Source organism: Typopeltis vanoorti, chromosome 1, assembly GCF_054136105.1.
Source record: "Typopeltis vanoorti isolate ZY-2024b chromosome 1, IOZ_Tvanoo_1.0, whole genome shotgun sequence".
NCBI classification, from domain to species: Eukaryota; Metazoa; Arthropoda; class Arachnida; order Uropygi; family Thelyphonidae; genus Typopeltis; species Typopeltis vanoorti.
In genome coordinates this window covers 589515-615234 of record NC_143549.1, presented here as the reverse complement: position 1 = coordinate 615234, position 25720 = coordinate 589515, and the positions used below count along the sequence as shown (strand labels likewise).

At 36.4% G+C, this 25720-nt stretch overlaps 1 protein-coding gene across 1 annotated transcript in view; it reads left to right on the top strand.

The window, feature by feature from the left end:
- Positions 1–25720, top strand: part of Tpi (triose phosphate isomerase) — a 280832-nt gene that overhangs the window by 218671 nt on the left and 36441 nt on the right. The window contains exons 6-7 of the mRNA XM_090406467.1: positions 2790–2875; positions 23288–23375. Coding sequence (XP_090262593.1) covers positions 2790–2875; positions 23288–23375 — 174 coding nt within the window. The remainder of the gene's footprint in view (positions 1–2789; positions 2876–23287; positions 23376–25720) is intronic.

Below are 25720 nucleotides of genomic sequence, written 5' to 3'. Positions count from 1 at the left end.
TGGAACTATTCCCCCTTCCCTTGGGATGAACCCACAGCTAAAACTTAGATTAAACAATGTGGTCAAAGGCACTGACAATTCCCTAGCACCTTCACGTAAAACTCGAGCTGGTATACCATCTCATCCCATAGCTGTATTCACATTAATGTTCTGTAATATGCTAAGCACCTCCATTTCATTTACCTCAGTTCCCATATAAATCTTTACCTCTCTTGTTACTGCAGTATTTCCACCTAGGTGATGTACTCTTGCAAAGTGTTCACTTAGTAATTCTACTATTTCGTCTGATTCAGTTACTTTCCTACCATCTGCATTCATTACAATTATTCTGCCATAAACATTCTTCCTTTTACTTGCAGTATGTCAAAAGAACTGTTTGCGATTATATTTGACCTTCACTGCTAATTTCCTTTTGTACTCTGCTTTTGCCTTTTGCCCTTCTGGCCTGCATATTGTACTGCTGATGTGCCTGCTTGTTGCCTTTCTTCTTGAATTCCCTCCACATTTTTTTTTTTTTTTTTTTTTTTTTTTTGCAGCTCCAGCATAATGATAATATTCATCCACTTTACTCCCACTTGATTTACTCTCCTCACTCTAGGTATGCAGTCTGCCATTACTTCCCTCCAAAACTCCTTGACCACTTCTAATGCACTATCAGCATCCAACCCTTGCACTTTCACATGCTGTGGCACTGATCCAAGCAACCTCCTAAGCTTGTCATACCTACCAGCCCTGTAATTCCACATATATCTACTCCTAGCTGAAAATTCCATACCTTTAGCCACTTCCTAGGTGACATTGGATATTTAATCTGACCAAAGTGCATGGCTTTACATTTACTAACATTGAACTGATAACTATTTTCCTATGCCCACAATTTCAGCCTATTCAAATCATTCTGCAAGTACTGCATATCAGCCGCTTTCCTGTTTTCATCATCAGGAAATAGCTGTATGTTGCCTGTCAAATCCTTCCCAATGTCATTAATGTACAGATTGAATAACAGTGGACCAAGGATTGATCCTTGTGGTACACCACTTGTTACCTTAAATATTGCAGACTCGCATCCCCCGTATACCACTTTTTGATTATCTGTCTGTCAGCAATTCTCTTATCCATGCTAATATTTTATAATCCAAACCCATATTCTCCAATTTTTGCAACAGTCTTCCATGTATTCTGTCAAAAGCCTTAGCGAAATCCAAAAATATTATGGTGTATCATATTTATTCCTCTTGTCTAACTCATTGGTAACATTATTATAGAATGTGAGCAAGTTTCTAAAACATCGTGACTTTCCCTTGGTAAATCCATGCTGTTAATTGCAAAGTAGAGATTCTCTGTCAACTCAATTATGAATGTAAATTCTAACTAACTTGTGCAAAATCTTCATCACCACTCCTGAGATACTAATAGGTCGATAGTTGACACAACAGTCTTTGCACCACCCTTGTGCAATGGGATTACCATACATTCTTTCTACTTCTGTGGAATCTTCCCTGTTATGAGATTCAAAATTATATGGTTTGGTCAGTGGAATAGCCAGTTCAGCTGAACACTCTTTTAACATCTGTACTGATATCCTATCAGTTCCTATTTCTGAATTCTTATTCAGTTTATGCAACAGCTCTAATACCTCCTCTTCATACGCCTGAGATTTTTCATTCAGTGAAGAGGTAGCAGTGAGTGCAATGTTGCATGACATCACGTTGATAGCTTTTAGCAAAATGGACACTAATTTGTTGAACAACCTCTTCTGCATCTGTCACCCTTCATACCATATGCATCCAGGGTTATTCTTTCATATTCTAAAGACAATGAAAGAGTTATTCTTTCATTGTCTTTAGCTTGCAGAGTCAGTTTCTTTTCGTACTCAGACTTTCTGTACAATTGTTGACTCTTCTGACCTGCTTCTTAAATTTTCATAATGGACATCATTGTTATGTTAATAGTGTAGCTGTTAATTTTTTTTTTTTTTAAATGGTAGTTGATATTGAATTGACATTGCATAGGCTTTGTTTATTTCTGCTATGTGTCCATTTTAACCTAGATCTGTAATTTTAGGTCTCTTATAAAAGTAGGCCAAAGCTGGTTTAGGAAGAAGAAGAAACTGTGGTTTTTGTTGCATTGAGTTGGATATCATGCCATTTCTGACATTTCTTTGAAACTTGAAAAATGCATATCAGTTTGCATATGCAAATTGATATTAATTTTTGTTGGTTCTCAGATTACTTCACATTTGTTATTTGTAGTATAATTGACTAAAACTTATTTGTGAGATCTCTCTCAACATTCTTGAAATGTTGTTGTGTAATTTTTCTGAACAGCCTTGTCTGTCTGATGGAATATAAACCACACAAGTAGAAAATTACAAGCCATGTCATCTGCATCTTAAGAAACTGGGTATATGTAAAATTTTCTGATTATGTGGCATATTGTTACATTGGCTAGACAGGGCCTGTTCAGGAGAAAAATGCATGAAAGAACATTTCAGCAATTGAGATAAAGTAATCATACAAATTATGTCTAGCCTATCATATTACAATGAGAAAAATTATTTGAGAACTAACAGGTGCTGTTTGTTGGGTTCAGTTTACAAGTTCACAGGAGCATTAGAGATGGTACAGTGCCCAACTCAATGCAAGAAAAACTAACACTTTCCCCTAAATCAGTACTGATTCTGTTAACATTAGTTGATTTGTGTTTGAAGATTTATTCCCCTTTTTTATATATATTCAATATGTAAGGTAAAAATAATTCTCTTTTTTATGATCTCCTCATTCTTATAGATAAGATTTCTGACTGGAGTAATGTAGTTCTTGCCTATGAACCAGTTTGGGCTATTGGTACTGGCAAAACAGCATCACCAGAACAGGTAAAATATATTTATAATGGTAAAGTTTCTGCTTATTACATTATTAACTTTAGGAGTGTGTTTATGTTCTTAATCATCATTATTATATAGCTTGAACATAAAACAAGCAGCTATTAGTTAAGTGCACCTATAGATAGCTTTTTTTTTTCTCCATAAAACAAACACTCTCCAAAAAAGAAAAGCCCTCAAAAACACTTTCAGTTCATTGGGATATACTCTGCAAGATGTATGTCCAGACCTCTGGTGAAAAGAATCCTGTTATTCATATTATCTGTTTGGTTACAAATCATTAAGAGATATATTAAGCTATTTTTTACTAAGTAATTTAAGGAAATTACAACATCACTAGGATATACATTAAAATAAATTTTAATATACTTCAATATTTCGGCAACGTCACGTTGCCATTTTCAAGAAACTTAGGAACAAGACACGTGCACGCAGTCACAACAAACAGTGAATGAGGAAGAAGCAGGAAGCTATTATTTCCCCTAAAGTCCTGATGGTGCCCCCTAACGGGCAATGTTGGTATTCTTGGGCGATTGGTCTAAAGGTCTTCTGATGTAGGTTTCCCAAATTTGAGGCAGTCTCATGCAGCCAAATTTGTTGAGGTTCGGATTGTTTCTTAGGGCTGAAGCTGATTCCATGAAGCCTTTCATACTTGTATTTACTATGGTGTACTATCGACTTTCTTCCACCGTATTCTATGGCAGGTATCCAGCGCATGGTCAGCAAGACCAGAGTGGCTATACCGGTGAAACCGGATGTAATCCTTGTGTTCTGAAATTCTGATATTGGCTGTTCTGCCTGTTTGGCCAAAGTAGAACAGCTTACAGCTGCAAGGGACCTGGTATACACCAGGTAGGTCTGGGGGGGGGGGTCTTTAGTAGAGAGGATAAGGGATGCCAATTTTTTATATGGTCTGTAACAAGAAGTTAAATCATTTTTTTAGGATTTTTTGTAATTTTTCTGAGGTGCCGCGGATATAGGGTATAGTGATGGATTTAGAGTAATCCTTGTTGTGAGGGGGGTGGAGTTGTGGTTTACTGGTTTCAATATTTTTTGGATTTTTTTTTTTGGGGGGGGGGTAGCCATTGGCTCAGAAAGTGTTGAGAATGTGGTTTAGTTCTGTGGTTAGGGGGTGAGATTGTTGGTGAATGTATCTACCTGTATGGGTGGGTTTTCTATAGACTGAAAAACCAAGGTTCCATCAGGCTGGCAGGTAACTAGTGTGTCTAAGAAAGGAAGGCAGTTGTTTTTTTCTTCTTCCAGGGTGAATTTGATTCTTGGGTGTTGGTTGTTTAAGTGTGTTAGGAAGGAGAGGAGTGCATCGGAACCATGTGGCCAAATAGTGAACACATCATCAACATAGCGAAGCCAAATGGTTGGTTTTTGTGGGGCAGAGGAGTTTAAGGCTTTCTCTTCATAAGTATCCATATAAAAGTTGGCCAAGGGTGGGGAGAATGGAGAACCCCATGGCTGTTCCCTCTATTTGTTTGTAGAATTTTCCTTGCCAAACTAAATAGCCTGAGCTCATTGTGAACTGAAAAAGGACTGTGATATCGGGAGGAAATTTAGCTTGGATTAGCTCTAAGGATTCTTTGAGTGGGACATTTGTGAATAAAGAGGAGACATCAAAACTGACCATTACGTCAGTGTGTTTGAGTGTAGGTTTTCTATGCTGGCTTTGAAGTGGGCTGAGTTTTTTATGTGTGAAGGTGTGTTACCAGTATAGTGTGAGAGAGCTTTGGCCAAATGTTTAGCTAGTTTGTATGTGGGGGAATCAATGCCATCCACTATGGGACGTAATGGCACATTTTCTTTATGTATTTTTGGGAGTCCATAAATACGGGGGGGGGTTATGGAGTTAAATGGTTTTAATTTGTTAGTGATTTCCGCAGGCCAAGAAGTGACCTTCTTAAGGAGTCTGTGGAGTTTTCTAATTTATGAGTTGGTGGGATTGTACTCGATAGGGAGGTAAGTAGCCCGATCTAACAATAAAGCTTTCAGCTTACCTGTGTAATCCTTTTGGTTAAGCAATACTGTGGCGTTCCCTTTATCAGCTTTGGCAATTATTATTTTCTTGTTTTTCTTTGTTTCCAGTAGAGATTTAATTTCCTTACTGGGCATGTTGGCTTTTGGTGGTTTCGCTTTGGTCAGAACACAAGCTACATCCAGTCTAATATCGTTGGCGACGTGGTTTGGAATGTGTCATGTCCCGTGTTCAATTCTTATCATAATATCTTCAGCAGGTATTCTTCTGGGCGCAATGGCGAAGTTGTGGCCACGTGCGAGGGCGTTGAGTGCATCAGGTTTTACACTAAATGATGAAAGGTTGACTACTGTTTTGGTAGGAAGTTGTGGTTTCGAGATCGAGTTCTTTTTTAAATTTTCAAATTTTTTGATGTGTCGATCTCGTACTTTTTTAAATTCTTTCTCCACTGCAGTGCACGAGATGTCGTATAAAATATATTAAGCTAGAGCAACATACTCTCACATAAATTAGAACAAAACAGTATAGATATTTAATAAGGGCTGAATGTGTGCTATCCAAATATTTGGGAATTTTCTGCCACCATTATTGTTAAGATTATGATAAAAATTTTACAGGCTTCTTTAAATTTGCATTCATGCCAGTTTTTTGTATGATGCAAGGAACAGATACTTTTCCAATCAGTTTAGTGTATGGTGTCAACAGCATGATCTGAGAGGCTTGCTTCACCAAAATTGTTAACTTGAATGTGTTCTTTTTTACAGATAGGAATTCTGTGTCCAGTTTCACCAATATAAGGTAAGTTAGAAGTGCAATTAATACCGTATACTCCAGTGTAGGCCGAGGGGGGGGGACGATTCTTCATCATCATCCAATTCCTGCCATGTACCCTCAAGGGGTGTACAGGATATGATAGTACTACATGAAAAAAATTACATTATTATTAATTTCCTATCTACAATTTTCTTCCAAATCAGTCTGTCACTTGTCAAGACTCCAACATTATCAGATCTTATATTTCTATCGTCTAAAGCACTTTGTACCGTATCAATCCACCTATATCTTGGTCTTCCTCTGGGTCGTTTTGCTGCCAACCTGGCAGAGAGCACTTCTTTTGCTAATCTTTCTTCGCCCATTCTGTTTAAGTGACCATACCACCTGAGATTAGCTCTGCTAACGCATTCCTGGATGCTGACAATGTTAAGTATTTTCCTAACATCCTCGTTTTTAATATGATATTGCCATTGATGCCATCTGTTCACGCCTATAATCTTTCTCAGGACTCATAACTGTGGTCTCTAGTCTTCTGTCAAGTGTTTTACTTCTGACCCAGCTCTCAGATCCATAAGTTAAAACTGGTTTGAACACTGTCTTGTATACAGCTAATTTAGTGTTCAGACTAATTTCTCTCTTATTCCATATGAATTTATTCAATTGACTTCCTACCATAACAGCTTTGCTGATTCTGTTGTCTATTTCTATATTTAATTTACCATCTTCAGTAAAAATCGTGCCTAAATAGCTGAAATTTTTTACTTGTTCCACAGGTTCTCCATTCACAACACAGTTGACATTTTCAATGATTCTGCCTATTTTCATTGTCTTTGTCTTTTTATTGCTGACCATCATACCATATCTATTACAACAGCAATTGAATTTAGTCAGAGAATCTTGCAGATTTGTAGCAGATTTATTTAGAAGCATAACATCATCCGCATAAAGCAAAGAGCTGACATTAACATCTCCAATTTTGATATCATGTTTAATACCACTTTCCTTCATAATGTGATCCATATAGATAATGAATAACAGAGGGGATAATGTACATCCTTGTCTCACACCAGATTTAACATTAAACCATCTTCCTGTACTTCCTTCAATTCTAACTGCTGACTTACAACTCAAATAAAGACTAAGTATTGCTTGATATAATGCCCCATTGACACCATACCATATAACTGCAGCGTATTGAATAGCTTCTCTCTTGGCACCTTGTCATATGCCTTTTCCAGATCGACAAAACTTAAATACAGATCTTTGTTATATTCCCATGCTTTCTCGACTATTTGTCGTAAAGTGAAGATCTGATCCTGACAGCCTATATTTGGCCTGAATCCAGCTTGTTCTTCACCAAGCTTTTCTTCCACAATTCTTCTCAACCGTTTCTCATGTATACTTGCATAGATCTTGCTGGGAACACTCAGTAGGGAAATACCTCTGTAATTCTCACATGCAGTTTTATTTCCCTTTTTATATATGGGTACTATGAGAGCTCTACTCCAATCATCGGGAATTCGTCCCTCTGTCCAGTCTTTCTGAACTATGCAGTGCAGCCACTGTATGACTCTCACACCACCATACTTCAGCATTTCTGGTCGAATAGCATCTACTTCTGCTGCCTTTCCACATTTCAAGCCTTTGATGGCTTTTTCTACTTCAAGTATGGATATGTATTCCTGACTGCATGCCTGGTCAGTGTTTTTTACCACTGTGCTGTCATCACTGCTTGTTTCATTTAGCAGTTTTTCAAAGTAATTACTCCATACTTCAAGGATATCTTTTTCTCCTGTTTTCATGTCACCTTTATCTTCTCTAATTCCTTTTACAGCACTCTTTCCTCCATTCTTAAGCTTCTTCAACAACCTCCAGAATATTTTGCCACCACCTTCTTGATATTTATTTTCTATATTCTTGCCAAAGTCCTCCCATGACTTTTGTTTAGCTAGTTTTACACAGTGTTTAGCATTCTTGCATTTGTCTCTATATTCTGTAAGAGCACAAGCTGACTTATTTGACAGGAACGTTTGGTATGCTTTCTTCTTTTCTTTCACTGCCTCTTTAACTTCCTGTGTCCACCAGGGAGTTCTGATTTTTTTATCCTTAAAGACAACCTCACCACATGCCTCTCTGGCAGAATCAATCAATGTTTTCTTCAGAGTTTGCCACTGAATCTCCAAGGTTTGATTCCTGTTCTCAAACACTTTCATTTTTTCTTCAATAATCTTTGTGTATTTTAGTCTACAGTTCACATCTGAGAGCTGCTCAACTTTTATTCGCTTTAAAACTTTCTTACATGTTATTCTTTTCAATATGAAATTCAATTTTATCCTGCTCAAGACTAAATAGTGATCACTTCCAATTTCAAATCCTCTTTACACTCTGCTGTCCTGCACCAGAGAGAAAACATCACTATCAACAATAACATAGTCAATGAGACTTTTCTTATTCCTAGCCTCTTCTCTTCATGTGAATTTGTGCACATATTTATGTTGGAACATGGTGTTAGTAATAACCAGTCCATGTCCTGAGCAGAAATCCAACAGATATTTGCCATTATTATTAGCTTTGCTCTTTTCTCCATATTTTCCCAAAATATTTTTGTATGTCTCACAATGATTTCCTACTCTGCTATTTAGATCCCTAACAAGGACCAATTTTTCATTTTTCATTGTGTCAGTTGCTTTTTCTAAAGCCTCAAAAAATTCCCCCACTTCTACTTTAGTAGAACCTTCTATGGGACCATAGGCACAAATAAGTCTCATTGTCCAGTTTACCCATTCTCATATTTCCCCACATTACTCTACTTGAGACAGACTGCCATTCAAGAAGATTAGCCTCGTATTTTGTGTTGAATACTATGGCTACCCCTTCTTTTCCTTGATTGTCATTGCCTGAATATAACATTTTGTTCTGTACTGATCTTGTACTTATCTAATTCCTCGGCTAGCTCCATTTCTTTGTCATTCAGGCTTCTTACGTTGATAGTACTGATCTTTAACTCTGGTGATGTTGAGTTGGGGTTTATTTTTAGATTTGTTCCAGTAGCTGACTTTTCGCTGTTCGCCCTGGTTCCCCGGCGAAAACAACGCGGGCCTTGTTTAACCAGGCGACACCCCAGCCGGCATGAAATTTTGTCATGTTGTACCATCATTCTATATTTTGGTTTAACCAATAAGAATACAAATAAGAATACAATTTGGTCGGCTAAATCCCAAATTGCTAGCCCATCCTCGTCCATTCAGTATCCAAGTAGATACCCAAAAGGGTGCACCACAAGAAGTGAGGATTTTACATTAGGTCAGAATCCCTGGTCGGTTCTCCGTATTCCTTTAAAGGCTATGTGGAGGTCTCCTCTCAGTTATACAGCTTTGACCCTTAGGAGTTGAATATGTTTTTTTTTTATCATCATTCATCAATTTCCTGATATGTACCTCCAAGGGGTGTTCAGGGTACAGTGACATCACTGCATGATGAAGTTTACATTATTATTAATCTGCTGTCAATAGTTTTTTTACCAAATCAGTCTGTTATTTGTGAGCACTTCAATATTGTCGTATCTAACATTCCATGCTTCTAAGGTACTTCTGACTGAATCAATCCACCTAGATCTTTCTAAGTGAATTGATTCAGTGCATCTTTCTCTGAACTTTTATATCCATACTTAAGCATTTATGGTCTAATATCATCTACTTCAACTGCCTTTCCACATTTCAGGTTTTTGATAGCTTTTTCTACTTCAAGTATTGATATGTATGCCTCTTTGCATTCTTCTTGAAAATTATCTACTACTGTTCTGTCACTGCTTGGTTCATTTAACAGTCTTTCAAAGTAATTACTCCAGACATCTTGGATATCCTTATCTTTAGTTCTCATGCCATCTTTATCACCTGTCATTCCTTTTACAGTACTCTTTCCTCCAATTCGAAGTTTTTTTCAATAGCCTCCAGAACATTTTGCCACCTTCCTGATATTTATTTTCCATATTCTTATCAAAGTCTTCCCATGACTTTTGTTTAGCTACTTTTGCACATATCTTTGCTCTCTTACAGCAAAGTTGGCAGATACCCTAAAAGAACACCTTTATTGGTATTCTTTTAGGGTATCTGCCGACTTATTTGCTAGGAACTTTTGGTATGCTTTCTTCCTTTTTGGGACTGCTTCTTTAACTTTTGTCCACCATAGTGTTCTTATTTTTCTATCCTTGCAGACAACTTCACCACATACTTCCCTTAGCTGAATTAGTCAATGTCTTCTTCAAAGTTTGCCACTTCAAGGTTTGGTTTTTGTTTTCAGTTTGTTTCTTTTTTCTTCAATAATGTTTGTATAATGAAGTGTCCAATTTACTTTTTAAATCTGCTCAGCTTTAATTATTTTTAAAATAATTAAAGTTGAGCAATAATTTACTTTCTTACATACTGTTTTTTTTTTTTCAATATGGTATCCATTTTTATCCTACTTAACCTCCCAACCGGCTAGGACATCCATAGATGTCCAGCTAAATGTGGATACGATTCAAGAATGTGGATAAGAAGTGCAATTTGGCCTTCATATCGTTTAGAGGGTGTGATAATTCCTCACGCTGAAGAGAACACTTAATCAGATTATCTCGCGTTCATAGCTGCTTCTCAATTGCCTATAACATGAAACTCGGTTCCTTGTTCTATGCTCAGTAACTGCATCTTAGTTATATTGGATAGACTAAAAATATAGAAATTATTTTTGCAATCGTTTTTATATATTGAATATCTTCTTGTTCTCTTTGTGGTGGTTCAGAGAAAAGGATTTTATTGACTAGTCTTCTTGGATATCCGTTCAAGTACAAATTGTTGGAAATAAATTTTAACTCATCTTGAAGGGTCTTGTTGTCCGTTGTGATGCGAATCGCTCTTTTCTTTAACATGTGTACAATGCTGAGTTTATGTGAGGTGTGGTGGGAGGAGTTGAAATGTAGGTAGCGACCTGTATTGGTCGGTTTTCTGTATACTGATAGATTTATACTACTGTCAATTTGTTTTTTGGTTAAGATGTCTAAAAACAGTAGTTGTTTTTCTCCTTCAAGTTCCAGAGTGAATTTAATAGAATGATGGAAGGCATTAATCTTTTTGAGAAAATCATATATGTCATCTTTGTTATTGTTCCATACAATGAAGATATCGTCCACATATCTAAACCAAATTTTAGGTTTAGGAAAAATTTGCGATAAGATTTTGTGTTCTAAGTCTTCCATAAAGAGGTCAGCACATGAAGGTGAGAGTGGGCTCCCACAAGATATTACCTCATTGTTTGCTCACTGCCTAAACTCCAACTACTTTTCTCGGAAAAATAAGATCTATCAACAATTAACAGGCTTGGCAATGGGGATTATGTTATTTTTATTTTTGTTCAAAATCATATTTCTAAGAATACTTCACAGATTTGCCTGAGGACGTGCTTGGGTAACATGAAACAGAGAATAACATGAAATTCTTCAATCATATTACTACATTTTTTTTCTTTATTTCTTTATATTGCAAACGCCACATCCACTGAGCTACACAGGCTCTTAGACTTGGTTTCGAGTCTAGTCGGCGACTAGGGGAAATTTTTCTAAGCTTTTTTCGACTGGTTCCCGAGTTAGTCGATCTCTGGCACGGGCAAGCGGGTTTTTCTTCCCGGAAACTCGGGTTTTTTGTCCAGGAGGCTTGGTACCTTTGGATGCCTTGTTTGAGACATTAGCTTCATGTTACCCGTGATTCATCTGTGGGGCTTCTTTTGTCTGAAGCACCAACAATGTACCCCTAGGTAACACTATTGGTGGGTGGGGGTACGGGAAGGCTGCCCCCCCCACCTTTTTGAATAAAGAAGGGTGACATTCCCTATTGGTTTTTTATTTGTAGCATGAATGATTAAAAAATGTTGGTACATTTATGTTAGCATCATATATCTTTTGTTTCTTACTTCTGTTTCCATATGTTGTATCTACGGTCAGTATTTGGTTGGACTTTGTTAGGGCCCCTGAAACATTTGAAGATGAAGGATTCATGCTCAAGAAGTTTTTGGTTTGGTGCCAGAGTTTCCCACCCACCATGGAGCCACACATGTATGCCCACTGCCTGGCAAGCAATGACTGTGCTCAGGAGTGGACCACAAGGGCTACCCAGATGCTATACCTGCACTACAGCAAGCCTAGGCTCCTGACCCGGGACCATAGGGTGAGAGACTTACTGCAACACCGTTGACCCTTGCAGGCAAGCCCACAAGCCATTTGATCCTGGCTGGGCCATCCAGGACCGCCCGCCTTGCTGAAGCAAGACTACCAGGATCCCCCATTCCAGATGTCCACAGGTCGCACTGTACAGCAAACACGGTGGCAGGGCATTGGATCCCAGTGATGGGTCTGGAAAAAAGGATAGTGAAAAAGACTCGGGAGAAGTAGAGTGAAGAATACAAGTAAAAAAGCAAAGAAAAAGAGAAAGAATGAAAAGGGCCAGTACCATCACTGGGAGGTCCCCTCCACCACGAACAGGTTCCCCATATGGAGGGGAAAGTGAAAGAATAATCTGTGCAACTATTCCGTTGCACTGATTTGAAGAATAAAATACACCAAATTTACTATTACTAAATAGATTTATTGCAAAGGCTGATTGGCAGTCATTTCAGGATTGATTATTTTCACACACGTGAAATTCGTTTCACTTTTTGGGAAGAGACACAATAAATAAATTAGATCAAAAAAGATCAAATATCATAGGACAGTAAAGGAAATTCCAAACACAGTACATGTAAAGACAGGTGACACAAAGTTCGCTCATCAACAGTTAATCCACTAATGGCTTTAAAATAACCCTAAAGGGATTAACGGCAGAGGGAAGTTATGGCATGATAAAAGTAGAATACCGATGAAGTTTTGATCCATGAAAAAAGCTAGGGTGGTCGGGCTATTTCATCCACCTCAGCTGTTTGGGGGGTTAATATTAAGTAATGGTCACTTCCAGTTTCAAATCCTCTGTATATCTGGAACCAGCATGATGATATCACTATCAGGTCATCCAAAAATTAATGTCATTTTTTATACTGTACTTGTTCAAACTTGTTACAGCTTGTCTAAATGTGAATTTTTAAAACTTAATAAGTACCGCTTAGCTGGGGAGGCTCCATTCTAAGGAATTCCACCTTGCAAGAACATCAAAAGTACATGAGGTACGTCATGCTTTATGAGTTCAAAAAAAGGCAACAGTGATGCTAACACTGTAAAAATGTGCAAGAAGTGTATGATGATGACGATGTATGAAAGTGCCAGCAATGGTTCCAAAAATTTCTACAAGGGGACTTTAGCTTGGAAGACTCCCCTCGCTCTGGGCTCTCTGTCTCTCTCTCTCTCGATAATGATATGCTGGAAGCCGCTATTGCAAGAAATGCCAATGCAGCTATTGAAGATTTAAAAAAAAAAAATATTAATTGATCATCATCGACCATCCATCGCCATTTGCAAGAACTTGGAATAATTTCTAAGCTTGGCAAGTGGGTTCCTCACATACTGACGAACAACAGTCGAAGAGAGCGCATTAACATCTGCACTGCTCTTCATTCTCGAAGTTCAATCTCCATTTTTGAGTCATGTAGTCACTGGTGATGAAAAATGAATACTTTACAACAGGGATGGCCAACCTTTTATAGTTCATGCGTCAATTTTTTCATTTTTAAGTTAAGATGCGCCATGCAAACTTATACCACTTTTCAGCCCTTTTAAAATATGATAATATGGATATATTTAACAGTTATGCATAAATGATTTATTATATATATGGTAATATAGACACTTTTAGCAGTTTTAAATAAAAGGATTTCATATAAAGTAATCATATGAAATTTCAATTTCATATGATTGCTTTATTGATTTATTATTTATTTTATTGAGACTTTTGAAATTGCTTTGCTTTTGCTAAGCTTGTAGTGTTTGGAGTTAAATCAGTTACAGAAAGCATCAAACAGTTTTTCAAATTTAAATCAGTCAGTCGCGACCGTAGTTTGTTCTTCATCATTTTCATTGATGAAAATGCTTGTTCGCATCTGTATGTAGTTCCAAAACGACAGATATAACTCTGAGCAAATTTTCTCAGGTCTGGAAAATGTTCACAGGGCAACAATTGCCAGAAATTAATTATATCAGAAGCATCTGGGAGCGACAGAAGTTCATTAAATTTCATTTTCAATAAAGAATTGGTTCTGAGATCAATAAGTTCCATTTGTATGTTACTAGACATCGTCAAGATATTTTGTTCAGTAAGTGAAAAGGGATTTATAAATGCAAGTATGCAATCTTCTTCTTTGGCAAAATCGCTAAAACGACTGTTAAAGAACTCTTGCAATAATCTGAGTTTCTCAGTATATTCTGTAAAGTTGCCATTATCTTCAACAGATTCACTATGCTCTTTTAAATGTAGAAATTGACTTAAATCCCTGTTTTCTAACTGGGAGATGAACAGTTTTAATTTCATTTTGAATGCACTGATGTCATTTACTAAGCTAGGAAACAATTTGTTCTTGTCCTGCAGTTTCAAATTTAGATCAGAGTTATATCTGTCGTTTTGGAACTACATACAGATGCAAACAAGCATTTTCATCAATGAAAATGCTTGTTCGCATCTAAATTCGCTAAATCAAATAGCCATTTCTCATCACAACAACAGGGCTTTTTCCTCATGCAGCTCATCCTTCTCTTCCAGAAAATTACGAACACTTTCTTTCGGCTAACAAAATCTACTGAGAACTTGTCCTTTAGAAAGCCAGTGCACCTCACAATGAAGGATGAGTTCACCATATTCCATATCTAGCAGTTCACAATATTCTCTGAATTCTCTTCTGTTTAACCCTCTTGCTCTAATTTTATTCACACACTTTACAACTGGTATCATAACATGCTTCAAATTTAGAGTTTTCCCACACAGAGATTCTTCATGTATAATACAGTAATACTTTAGTAGAGAATGACCTAAAATCCTTTCAAGTAAAGTTTAAAGTCCTAGAAACTCTACCTACCATTGATGGTGCTCCATCAGTGCAAACACTGATGAGCTTACTAGAATCTAGTCATTGATTTTCTAGACATGACTTTACTTTGTCAAATATGTCTGACCCTCTTGTTTTTTCATGAAGTGACTCAAGACCGATAAGTTCTTCAAAGATGTTAAAATTACCATCAATTCCTCTTATAAAAATGCTTAATTGGGCTACATCACATATGTCAGCTGATTCGTCCAAGGCTAAAGAAAAGAAAGAACAAGCATGAACATGGACTTTCAATTGCTCATTAACATCATGGGAAAGTTCTTCGATGCATCTTATAATTGTTTGCTTGGACAGAGCAATTTGGTTTAACTTTTCTTTCAACATTCTTATCACCATGACATTTTGCAAATTTTTCGAGACAGGGCTTAACAACTTCCTCTCCATCGGAGAAAGACTTGTGCTTTTTAGCCAACACAAAGGAAATTTCATAAGACTCCTCCAGCATTGCCACACTTTCACAACTTTGTTTCACAAATATATTTTGTCTCTTTTTTTATTTCTTCCTTTTTCTTAACCACATATTCTTTCTGCAACTCAGACCCAGGAACTAACTTCAGTTTTTCTTCTAATTCAGTTTGATGTTTTCTATAGTGTCTGTTAAGATCATGTCTTCTATTTTCTGAGAGAGTGCTTTCACAAACAATGCACAACATTTTTCCTGAAGGACCCGCAATAAATAAGAACTCATTTCCCCTCAGTTCATTCAACTGGCACTTGCTATCACCTTCTGCTTTTCTTCTGCTCATTTTCTTTTGCAAAGTAATGGGTAACTGACTGTAAAAAAAAAATTATCCCAAAAAGTAAAGCTTATTATTAAATATTTATTTAAATTATTTTATCGTTTTTAACATTATGAACATTCAAAAACAGTTCTACAAGTTTAAGATAAGATTCCTGTTTTCATGAAGGCCTAATACAGTCTATAAGTTTAAAAATCACATATATATTTTTTTTCATAGAGAGTTTTCCTCTCTCTCTCTCTCTCTCTCGTAATATATTATGTCCAATGAAATAAGAGATCACTTCCTGCCATAAAACAGTCGATCAGCTGGCATCACACAACACACAACCCAAACATCGTCATTACGAAAGCTTTGCTGATGATCAGTTAAATTTTAGGAATAAACCTACTATACATAAATAAAAAGGAAAGATATTGTATAAAAAAAACATAAAAACACACACATACAAATACACTGAATAATTGCGGGTTTCAGTAATCAGCAAATTAGTTGAACGGGAAAGAACTTGACATATGCGTTCAAAATGAAAAAATAATTTACAGAACTATATTAAGCCTTCATGAAAACAGAAATCTTATCTTAAACTTAAAGAACTGTTAATAAAAACATATAAGTTCGAAAACATGGGATTGTTCAGTCACATCGAATCAGAAGTTCATCAAACGTTATGACACGAGAGTCAGCTGTAAACTGATTGAGTAACTGGTGACGCATGTCAGCATTTGCCGGTGCCTGTTGCTTCAAGATCAAACAAGTATAATAAGTGCGCACTCTAGAATTCAGTGGTAGGTTAAGTGTGTGTTTATATATATATATATATATATATAAACACACACTTATATACATATTTATATATATATATAAATCGTATAGAAAATTTTTTTAAATTTTTCTCTGGGGTTCAGTGCGCCACTTCTAATCATGCAATGCACCACAGGTTGACCACCCCTGCTTTACAAGAATGTTAAGCATCGAAGGCAGTGAGTTCATTTTCAGGGAAATAGGCTAAACCTCAACCAAAACAAAAATTTCACATTCGGAAGGTTTTGTTACATGTTTTGTGAGATATGGCTGGTATTATACACTTTGAGACTCTTGTCACAAAGCCAAACAATCACAGTTGAAGTATACTGTGAACAACTGGATCGACTGAAAGAAAAGATGTGTTCTCTGGTCAATTGAAAGGGTTTTGTTTTTCACCACGATAGTGCATGCCCTCGTAATTCAACTATACCAAAACCTGTACCAAAACTGAGGAACTTGGCTGAGAAAAACTTCCATATTCTCCTGATCAGATTATTGCTTATTTCGAAGTTTGCAACATTTCATTAATGAAAAACAATATGATACAATAGAGGCCTATGCAACTTCTTTGCCATCAAATCTTCTGAATTCTATAGAAATTGCATTATGAAGCTTTTACAACATTGGAAGAATGTTATTGTTTCAAATGGAGAATATACACTTGATTAAATTAGCAAGTGAGTTTTATATCCTTTCAAAACTTAATGCTAAAAACAACATTACTTTTTTGATGACCTGATAACAACAATGATGTAGTCAATGAGGCTTCTCTTATTGCTTGTGTCTTCTCTCCATGTAAACTTGTGCACATCTTTATGTTGAAACATGGTGTTAGTAATGACTAGTCTGTGTCCTGAGCAGAAGTCCAGTAAATATTACCATTAATATTAGCTTTGCTCTTTTCTCCAAATTTTCCCAAAATGTTTTTATATGCCTGGTGGGATTCATTTCCTACTCTGCTGTTCAGATCTCCAATAAGGACCACTTTTTTCATTTTCCTTGTCAGCTGCCTGTTCTAATGACTCAAAAATTTCTCCCTTCTCTAGAAGAACCTTCTGGGGAAGGGAGAAACCCTAGAAGAACCTTCTACTTGAAACTGCCTTCCAATCAAGAAGTTTAATCTTCATGTTTGGTGTTGAATGTATCACTACTCCTTCCTTTTCTTGATCATTATTGCAGAAGATTGCATCCTACACTTATTATTTAGTGTAGGATGCAATCTTCTGCAATTTTCTTGATCAGTAATGCCAATTATGTCCATGTGGTCCTTTTCCAGTTCTTCTTCAAGTTCAATTTCCTTTTCATTAATACTCCTTATATTGATGGCCGCTATCTTCAGTTCTTCTGATTTATCTTTGGATTTATTCTTCTTCTTCTAGATGTTGAGCAGGAGCTTGCTCTAGTAGCTGACTTTTCACTGTTCACCCTGATTCCCTGAACAAAAACAGTGGGGACCTTGTTTAACTGGGCGCATCCTCAGCCGACATGAAATCTCATCATGTTGTAACATCATATGCACTTGTGGTTTAAGGCAATTTAGTTGGCTAAGTCCCAAATTGCCAACCCATCCTCGTTTGTTCAGTATCCAGTAGATACCTACTAATGGGATGCACCATGTAAAGGTGAGGATTGGACATTAACTCAGAAGCCCAGTCTGTTCTCTGCATTCCTGAAAGGCATTGAAAAAGTCTCTTCCCCAGTTACTTGACTTTGATCTTGAATGGGATAGCAATAATTTTACTGTAATCTATATTATATGCATTTTATAATGAGGTTTTAAGAACTGATGGTATTCATAGTGAAGAATTTATGGAGAAGATACACACTTGTTGGAATAATTACTTATAATTAAGAAAATAATATTCAAATGTTTCAACCTCTGTATTGAGTTCATTATCAAGAAAACACGCATGTACAGGACACAAGCCACCTGACACTACACAAAAGTAAGATGAGTCTAAATGTTTTGTTAATTGTTTATCCTATCTGATCTCTGATGGTAAAAAAAAATAAAAAAATAATTTTAAATAAAAAACTTACTAAACAAAAATATATACAATATTAAAAATTAATTCACAAAATAAAATAAACTTTTCATATATATCAGTATAATAATATACCGATGATAAAAAAAAAAAAAAGTTTTATAACAAAACTACATTAAACAGTTTCTAAAGTACTCTCATATTAAGAAAACCTTAATATGAGAGTACTTTAGAAAGTACTCTCATATTACTCTCATTTGGGGTTGTTCTGGATGCTATATGGGTCCTCTAAAATCTTGGAATTATTAACCTTTATTCTTCTTTAGATTTGGATGATGTTTAGCATTTCACAGGCTTCTTTGAATTTTCTTTCAAACCAGGTTTTGGTGTGGTGTAGGGACTTGGTGCCTTTCCAGTTAATGATGTGATGTGTTTGATGTGTGTGTCTTACCATAGTGGAGGAATTTAATGTGTTGTTTATATTCATCTTTTCTTATTGGGATAGTGTGCCCTGTTTTTTCCCGTATGTAAGGTAGATTGCAGGTATACTGAATTTTGGAAACCCCTGGGTGAGCAAGGTATGGAAGAGGATGAGCTAAGTAAATTTCTTAATTTTGCAAGAGATTTGAAGGGGTTGCCTTAATATTATATTTATGTAGTGTTCTATCTGTTTTTTCTGATATGCTCCTAATGTATGGTATGGCTATGGCATTCTTGTAATCTTTTTTGCTTTTAATGGTATTTTCGTGGAGGATGAACTGTTTTTTATTGTAGCCATTATTTACAAATGTTTGGCTAATGATTTCATATTCTTTGTTCAGTGCCTGCTGATTGAAAAAAATTGTTAGGGCTCTGTGTTTGAGGGTGCTGATGACCCTTAGTTTTTGTGTTGGATGGCAGTAGCCTCTATGTACAGGAACCCAGTCATGGAGTGACTTGATATGCAAACTTTGTTTGCTTACACTTGGATGAAGGATTAAACAAGAATATAATTTCTTGGCATCTTTAATTTAAAATTTCATTGTCTATTTCTCCATTTTGAAGTTTGCCTACATAACCCTACTTGAAACTACCTTCTGATCAAAAAGTTTATCTTCATGTTTGGCTATAAATATGTTGAACAAAATCATTAAAATTTTTATTGTCCTTTCTGAAATTCTGAATTTTTAATATTTTATTTTTCATAATTTCATAAATTTGAAATTTTCAATTGTCCATAATAATCACATACCTTCAAATCTTTTTCCATGTACCAACAGACAGGAAAAATAGACATTCCTACAATCCCAAAGTCATGATCACCAACAAGCTAATTGAAAAAGTCACAAATCCAAAATACCTTGGTATTACGCTTGATCAGGAATTACGTTTTGCACAACACATCGCTAACACTTCCAACAGAGCTCTAAAAAAATTAAATATATTGAAAAGGCTTTGTGGAACAAATTGAGGCGCAAAGCCAAAAATCCTCAAAACCACTTATACTACACTAATAAGGCCAATAATGGAAATATGCAGCACCTATCTGGTCACCTTCGGCCTCATCAGTAAAGGAAAAATTAGACAAAATACAAGCAAAAGCATTCAAGATTATCATTGGGGCAGTCTCATCCACTAACAACATCAGAGTCCAACAGGAATGTGGGCTCGACCTGCTGGAGGACAGATGAAAATTTGTCAATAAAATTCATAAATAATATCAGAAGCTACCAAAGCAATCATATCTCCCTAAAAACTTATGAACATTGGAATCAAAAATGCAGACTTCACAGATCAACTTTACAATATGATGACACTATCAGGAAGGAAATAGGTCTTGATCAGCTAAATGCCCATATAAACAAAGAACCTCTATTTTCCAGTCTTTTACCTCCAAATACCTCCATAAATCTAAACCTTACCAAACTCTGTACAAAAAAAGAATCAAAAGAAATGCTCCAAGAAAAAGGCCTAAATACTACAACCTTCTTTCATCCTCCAAACAGGTTATTTGTTATACCGAAGGATCGTCAGACACCAATACGATTAATGGAGGCTCTGGTGTTCTCCTTCTACTCCTGAAAGGCAAAAAACTTTCAATAAAAGTTGGATCTGGGAGAATTGCTTCCAATTTTACCAGCGAACTTTATGCAATAAATAAAGCACTCGAAGCCTACTTCAAATTATCATCATCTCAACAATCTGAGGGAATTATAATTTACAGTGACTCAAGATCAGCTATGGAGGCAATAAAAAAATGGCAATACCAAGTTCACATAAGACATCCAAAAAAACTCTTAAATCAACTGAAGTGTTTAGGAAAAAGTTGCATTTTACAATGGATTCCTGCTCATGTAGGCATTGATTACAATGAAGCAGCTGAGATTTTATCAAAAGAGGCCAGAGAACTCAACCAAGAAACTCACATGATAACTCTTGCTGATGCTAATGCACTAGCAAAAGCTAAACTAATTCCACTGAAATCAGTGATGCAACATCAAATTCCCAAAATCAATACTGACAGAAAGACCTCCACTACAATAGCAAGACTACAAACAGAAGATCATTTCTAAATCACTTAAGGAATTGAACAACGTAGATCCAAATATTAATTAAATTACACTTTAATAAATATTTCCGATATTTCGGCAACATCTCGTTGCCATTTTCAAAAGGAACTTACAAAAAGGCACGTGCACGCAGGCACTACAACACAGTAAATGAGAATGAAGAGATGAAGCTATTTTTCTCCTAGAAGTCCTGATGGTGCCCTCTAGCGGGCTAAGTAGGTGTTCTTGGCCGTTGGGCTGAAGGTCTGCTGATGTATGCCTCCCAAATTTGGGGCAGTTGCATACAACCAAATTTGTTGAGGTTTGGAGAGTTTCTTAGGGATTTCTTATGATTCCATAAATAGTCTTTCAAATTTGTATTTGCTACGGTGTATTACTGTAGCTTTCTTCCGCCATATTCTGTGGCGTGTATCCAGAGCATGGTCTGCAAGAACAGAATGGCTGTACTTGTGAAACTGGATGTAGTCTTTGTGTTCAGAAATTCTGATATTCGCTGTCCTGCCTGTTTGGCCAAAGTAAGACAGTTTTGTAAGACAAATAGAGGGGACAGCCATGGGTTCACCACTCCCCCCACCCTTGGCCAATTTCTTTATGGAGACCTTTGAAGAAAAAGCCTTAGCCTCTGCCCAACAAAAACCAACGATATGGCTTTGCTTGCTACGTTGATGATGTGTTCGCTATTTGGCTACATGGCTCTGAAACACTCCTCTCCTTTGTAATAACACACTTAAATAACCAACACTCCAGAATCAAGTTCACCTTGGAAAAAGAGGAAAACAACAGCCTCCCTTTCCTAGACACTAGTCACCTGCCAGCCTGATGAAACCTTGGTTTTCTCAGTTTATAGAAAACCCACCCATACAGGTGGATACATTCACCAACAATCCTACCAGCCTCCCTCAAAACAATATAGAGTGGTGAAAACACTATACAACAGGGCTAAACTAATCTGTTCTAACGACATGGCCCTGAACACTGAACTAAATCTCATCCTCAACACTTTCTCAGCCAATGGCTACCCCTCCCCCCAAAAAAAATCCAAAAAATATTAAAACCTACAAACCACAGCCCCCCCCCTCCACAACAAAGATTACTCTAAGTCCATCACAATTCCCTACATCCGAGGCACCTCAGAAAAAATTACCAAAATTTAAAAAAAACATGACCTTACCTCCTGTTACAGGCCTTACAGAAAATTGGCATCCCTTATCCGCTCCACCAAAGACCTACCACTTCCCCTAGACCTACCTGGTGTATACCAGGTCCCTTGCAGTTGTAAACTGTCTTACTTTGGCCAAACAGGTGGGACAGCAAATATCAGAATTTCTGAACACAAGGACTATATCCGGTTTCACAAGTACAGCCATTCTGGTCTGCAGACCATGTTCTGGATACATGCCACAGAATACTGTGGAAGAAGGCTACAGTAATACACCGTAGCAAATTCAAATTCGAAAGACTATTTTTGGAATCAGCCTCAGCCCTAAGAAACTCTCCAAACCTCAACAAATTTGGTTGTATGTGACTGCCCCAAATTTGGGAGGCATACATCAGCAAACCTTCAGCCCAATGGCCAAGAACACCTACTTAGCTCGCTAGAGGGCACCATCAGGACTTCTAGGAGAAAAATAGCTTCATCTCTTCATTCTCATTTACTGTGTTGTAGTGCCTGCATGCACGTGCCTTTTTGTAAGTTCTTTTTGAAAATGGCAACGAGACATTGCCGAAATATCGGAAATATTTATTAAAGTGTAATTTAATTTATATTCGGATCTACGTTGTTCAATTCCTTAAGTGATTTAGAAATGCATAACCAACGTATAAGCCTGTCTACGAGAACAGAAGATCAATACAGATGATATATACGAGAACATATAGAAACTGCAACAACTGCCACCCACTCACATCTTTACCTGTCCAGCAATTACAGCAGCCTTGCAAGAAATAGATATTAATCCTGAACAACAGATCTATACAAACAAAATCATCGACATAGCCAAAGCAGTTCAAAGAGCACACAAGACAACAACAACCAGTTTAGAAATACTGTTCTAGTATTAAAATTTGCTATCCAACAAGAATTCAGAATCGGAATGATCAGATACTTTTCTCAGTGAGTACAATCTAAAAATAACTTAAAAAATTGAACATTTCTCTTCATTTCTTCCAAAGAAAGGTGAAGTTCAGCATTCCAATTTTGTGAATTTCATACTTATGAATGTTTTGCAAAGATTTTCAAGAACTTTTAGCTTGCTACATCTTTTAAACCTATCAGCTGCCATGTTCAGTTTTTTATACTTCATTCAGAAACTGAACAGATCCAAAAAGAGTGGGCTAGTCTATCAACTTGTAACTTTAATTTGGCTTTTTTACAGAGATAGGATTGTCCTGTGCTGTTTAAAATTAGGTATACAATAGCCAAGTTGTTTCTGATTTATTCTGCTGTATTCTTGCTCATAATTAAGTGTGAAGGCTACTGAATTTAACTACTGTTCTGAAATTCAATTTAGGCTCAAGAAGTTCATGCCCAGCTTCGCAATTGGTTAAAGAAGAATATATCTGAAGAGATTGCCACTACTACCAGAATAATTTATGGAGGTGAGTAATTTTTTTATTTAATTTTTAATAGTAATCCTTTACTTGGTAGATTATTTAAGTTGTAGTACGTTACTATGGACAACAAAACATAGGTATATTATACTTGTCAAGAAATTATATTCTTGTGATAATATATTCTTAATTCATAATATAATTTTTAATAATGGCTTCACACATGTAATAGAAAACTAAATATAATATGTTACTCCTATATATTTCACTCAATATGCCATGTGCAAGGAGAAGGGAGAAGAATTGATAACATTTAAATTCTGAATATAAAAATGAATCATACAGCATGTGTATAATATCACATGTCACAGTTGCAGCTGTACAATAGGAGCTTTCAACACTATTAGTATTCAGAGAGAATAGATGTATAATTAGTTAAAAACATCATAAACAATTAACTTTCCAAAACTTTGAGATAGGCATACAGTCTGTCCGATTAAGATTAGGAAGGTGGTGTAGACTTTCACATGATTCAAAAAACAGATTCGCAAATTTGAACCTACTCTGGTGAAGTGTGGCATCTTCGTATGGTTACAGTGAATTAGTATCAATGACATGAGAAGCAAGACCTGAACCTTCAGATTCCATAAATTTTATAAAATCTTGATGTTATTTAATTCTAATATTAGCAGAATGGCCAGTTTGTCCAAAGTAGCAAAAATTAAAACAGAGTATTTGATATTTGATGACGGGTGCTTAAGGGTCAAAGCTGTATAACTGAGAGGAGACCTCCACATAGCCTTTAAAGAAATGCGGAGAACCGACCAGGGATTCTGACTTAATGTCCAATCCTCACCTTCTTGTGGTGCACCCTGTTTGGTATCTACTTGGATACTGAACGAACAAGGATGGGCTGGCAATTTGGGATTTAGCCGACCAAATTGTATTCTTATTGGTTAAACTAAAATAAAAAAATGATGGTACAAGATGACAAAATTTCACGCCGGCTGGGGCGTTGCCCAGTTAAACAAGGCCCCCGTTGTTTTCGCCAGGGAACCAGGGCGAACAGCGATAAGTCAGTTACTGGAACAAATCTGAAATCTGAAAACAAACCCCAACTCAACATCACCAGAGTTAAAGATCGGTACTATCAATGTAAGAAGCCTGAATGGCAAAGAAATGGAGCTAGCTGAGGAATTAGATAAGTACCAGATCGACATAATAGGGGTGACTGAAACAAAAAACACCAAAACTGGTGAGATCTTTCTGAGCAATAAATACAAAATGTTATATTCAGGCAATGACAATCAAGGAAAAGAAGGAGTAGCCATAGTAGTCAACACAAAATACGAGGCTAATCTTCTTGAATGGCAGTCAGTCTCAAGTAGAGTAATGTGGGCAAATATGAGAATGGAGAACTGGACAATGAGACTTACTTGTGCCTATGGTCCCACAGAAGGTTCTACTAAGGTAGAAGTGGAGGAATTTTTTGAGGCTTTAGAAAAAGCAACTGACACAATGAAAAAGGAAAACTTGATTCTTGTTGGGGATCTAAATAGCAGAGTAGGAAATGATTGTGAGACATACAAAAATATTTTGGGAAAATTTGGAGAAAAGAGCAAAGCTAATAATAATGGCAAATATCTATTGGATTTTTGCTCAGGACATGGACTGGTTATTACTAACACCATGTTCCAACATAAAAATGTGCACAAATTCACATGGAGAGAAGAGGCTAGGAATAAGAAAAGTCTCATTGACTATGTTATTGTTGATAGTGATGTTTTCTCCCTGGTGCAGGACACCAGAGTGTACAGAGGATTTGAAATTGGAAGTGATCACTATTTAGTCTTGAGCAGGATAAAATTGAATTTTATATTGAAAAGAATAACATGTAAGAAAGTTTTAAAGCGAATAAAAGTTGAACAGCTCTCAGATGTGAACTGTAGACTAAAATACACAAAGGTTATTGAAGAATAAATGAAAGAGTTTGAGAACAGGAATCAAACCTTGGAGATTCAGTGGCAAACTCTGAAGAAAACATTGATTGATTCTGCCAGAGAGGCATGTGGTGAGGTTGTCTGCAAGGATAGAAAAATCAGAACTCCCTAGTGGACACAAGAAGTTAAAGAGGCAGTGAAGGAAAAGAAGAAAGCATATCAAAAATTCCTGTCAAATAAGTCAGCTTGTGCTCTTAGAGAATATAGAGACAAATGCAAGAATGCTAAACACTGTAAAACTAGCTAAACAAAAGTCATGGGAGGACTTTGGCAAGAATATAGAAAATAAATATCAAGAAGATGGCAAAATAATCTGGAGGTTGTTGAAGAAGCTTAGGAATGGAGGAAAGAGATGATATAGGTGACATGAAAACTGGAGAAAAATATATCCTT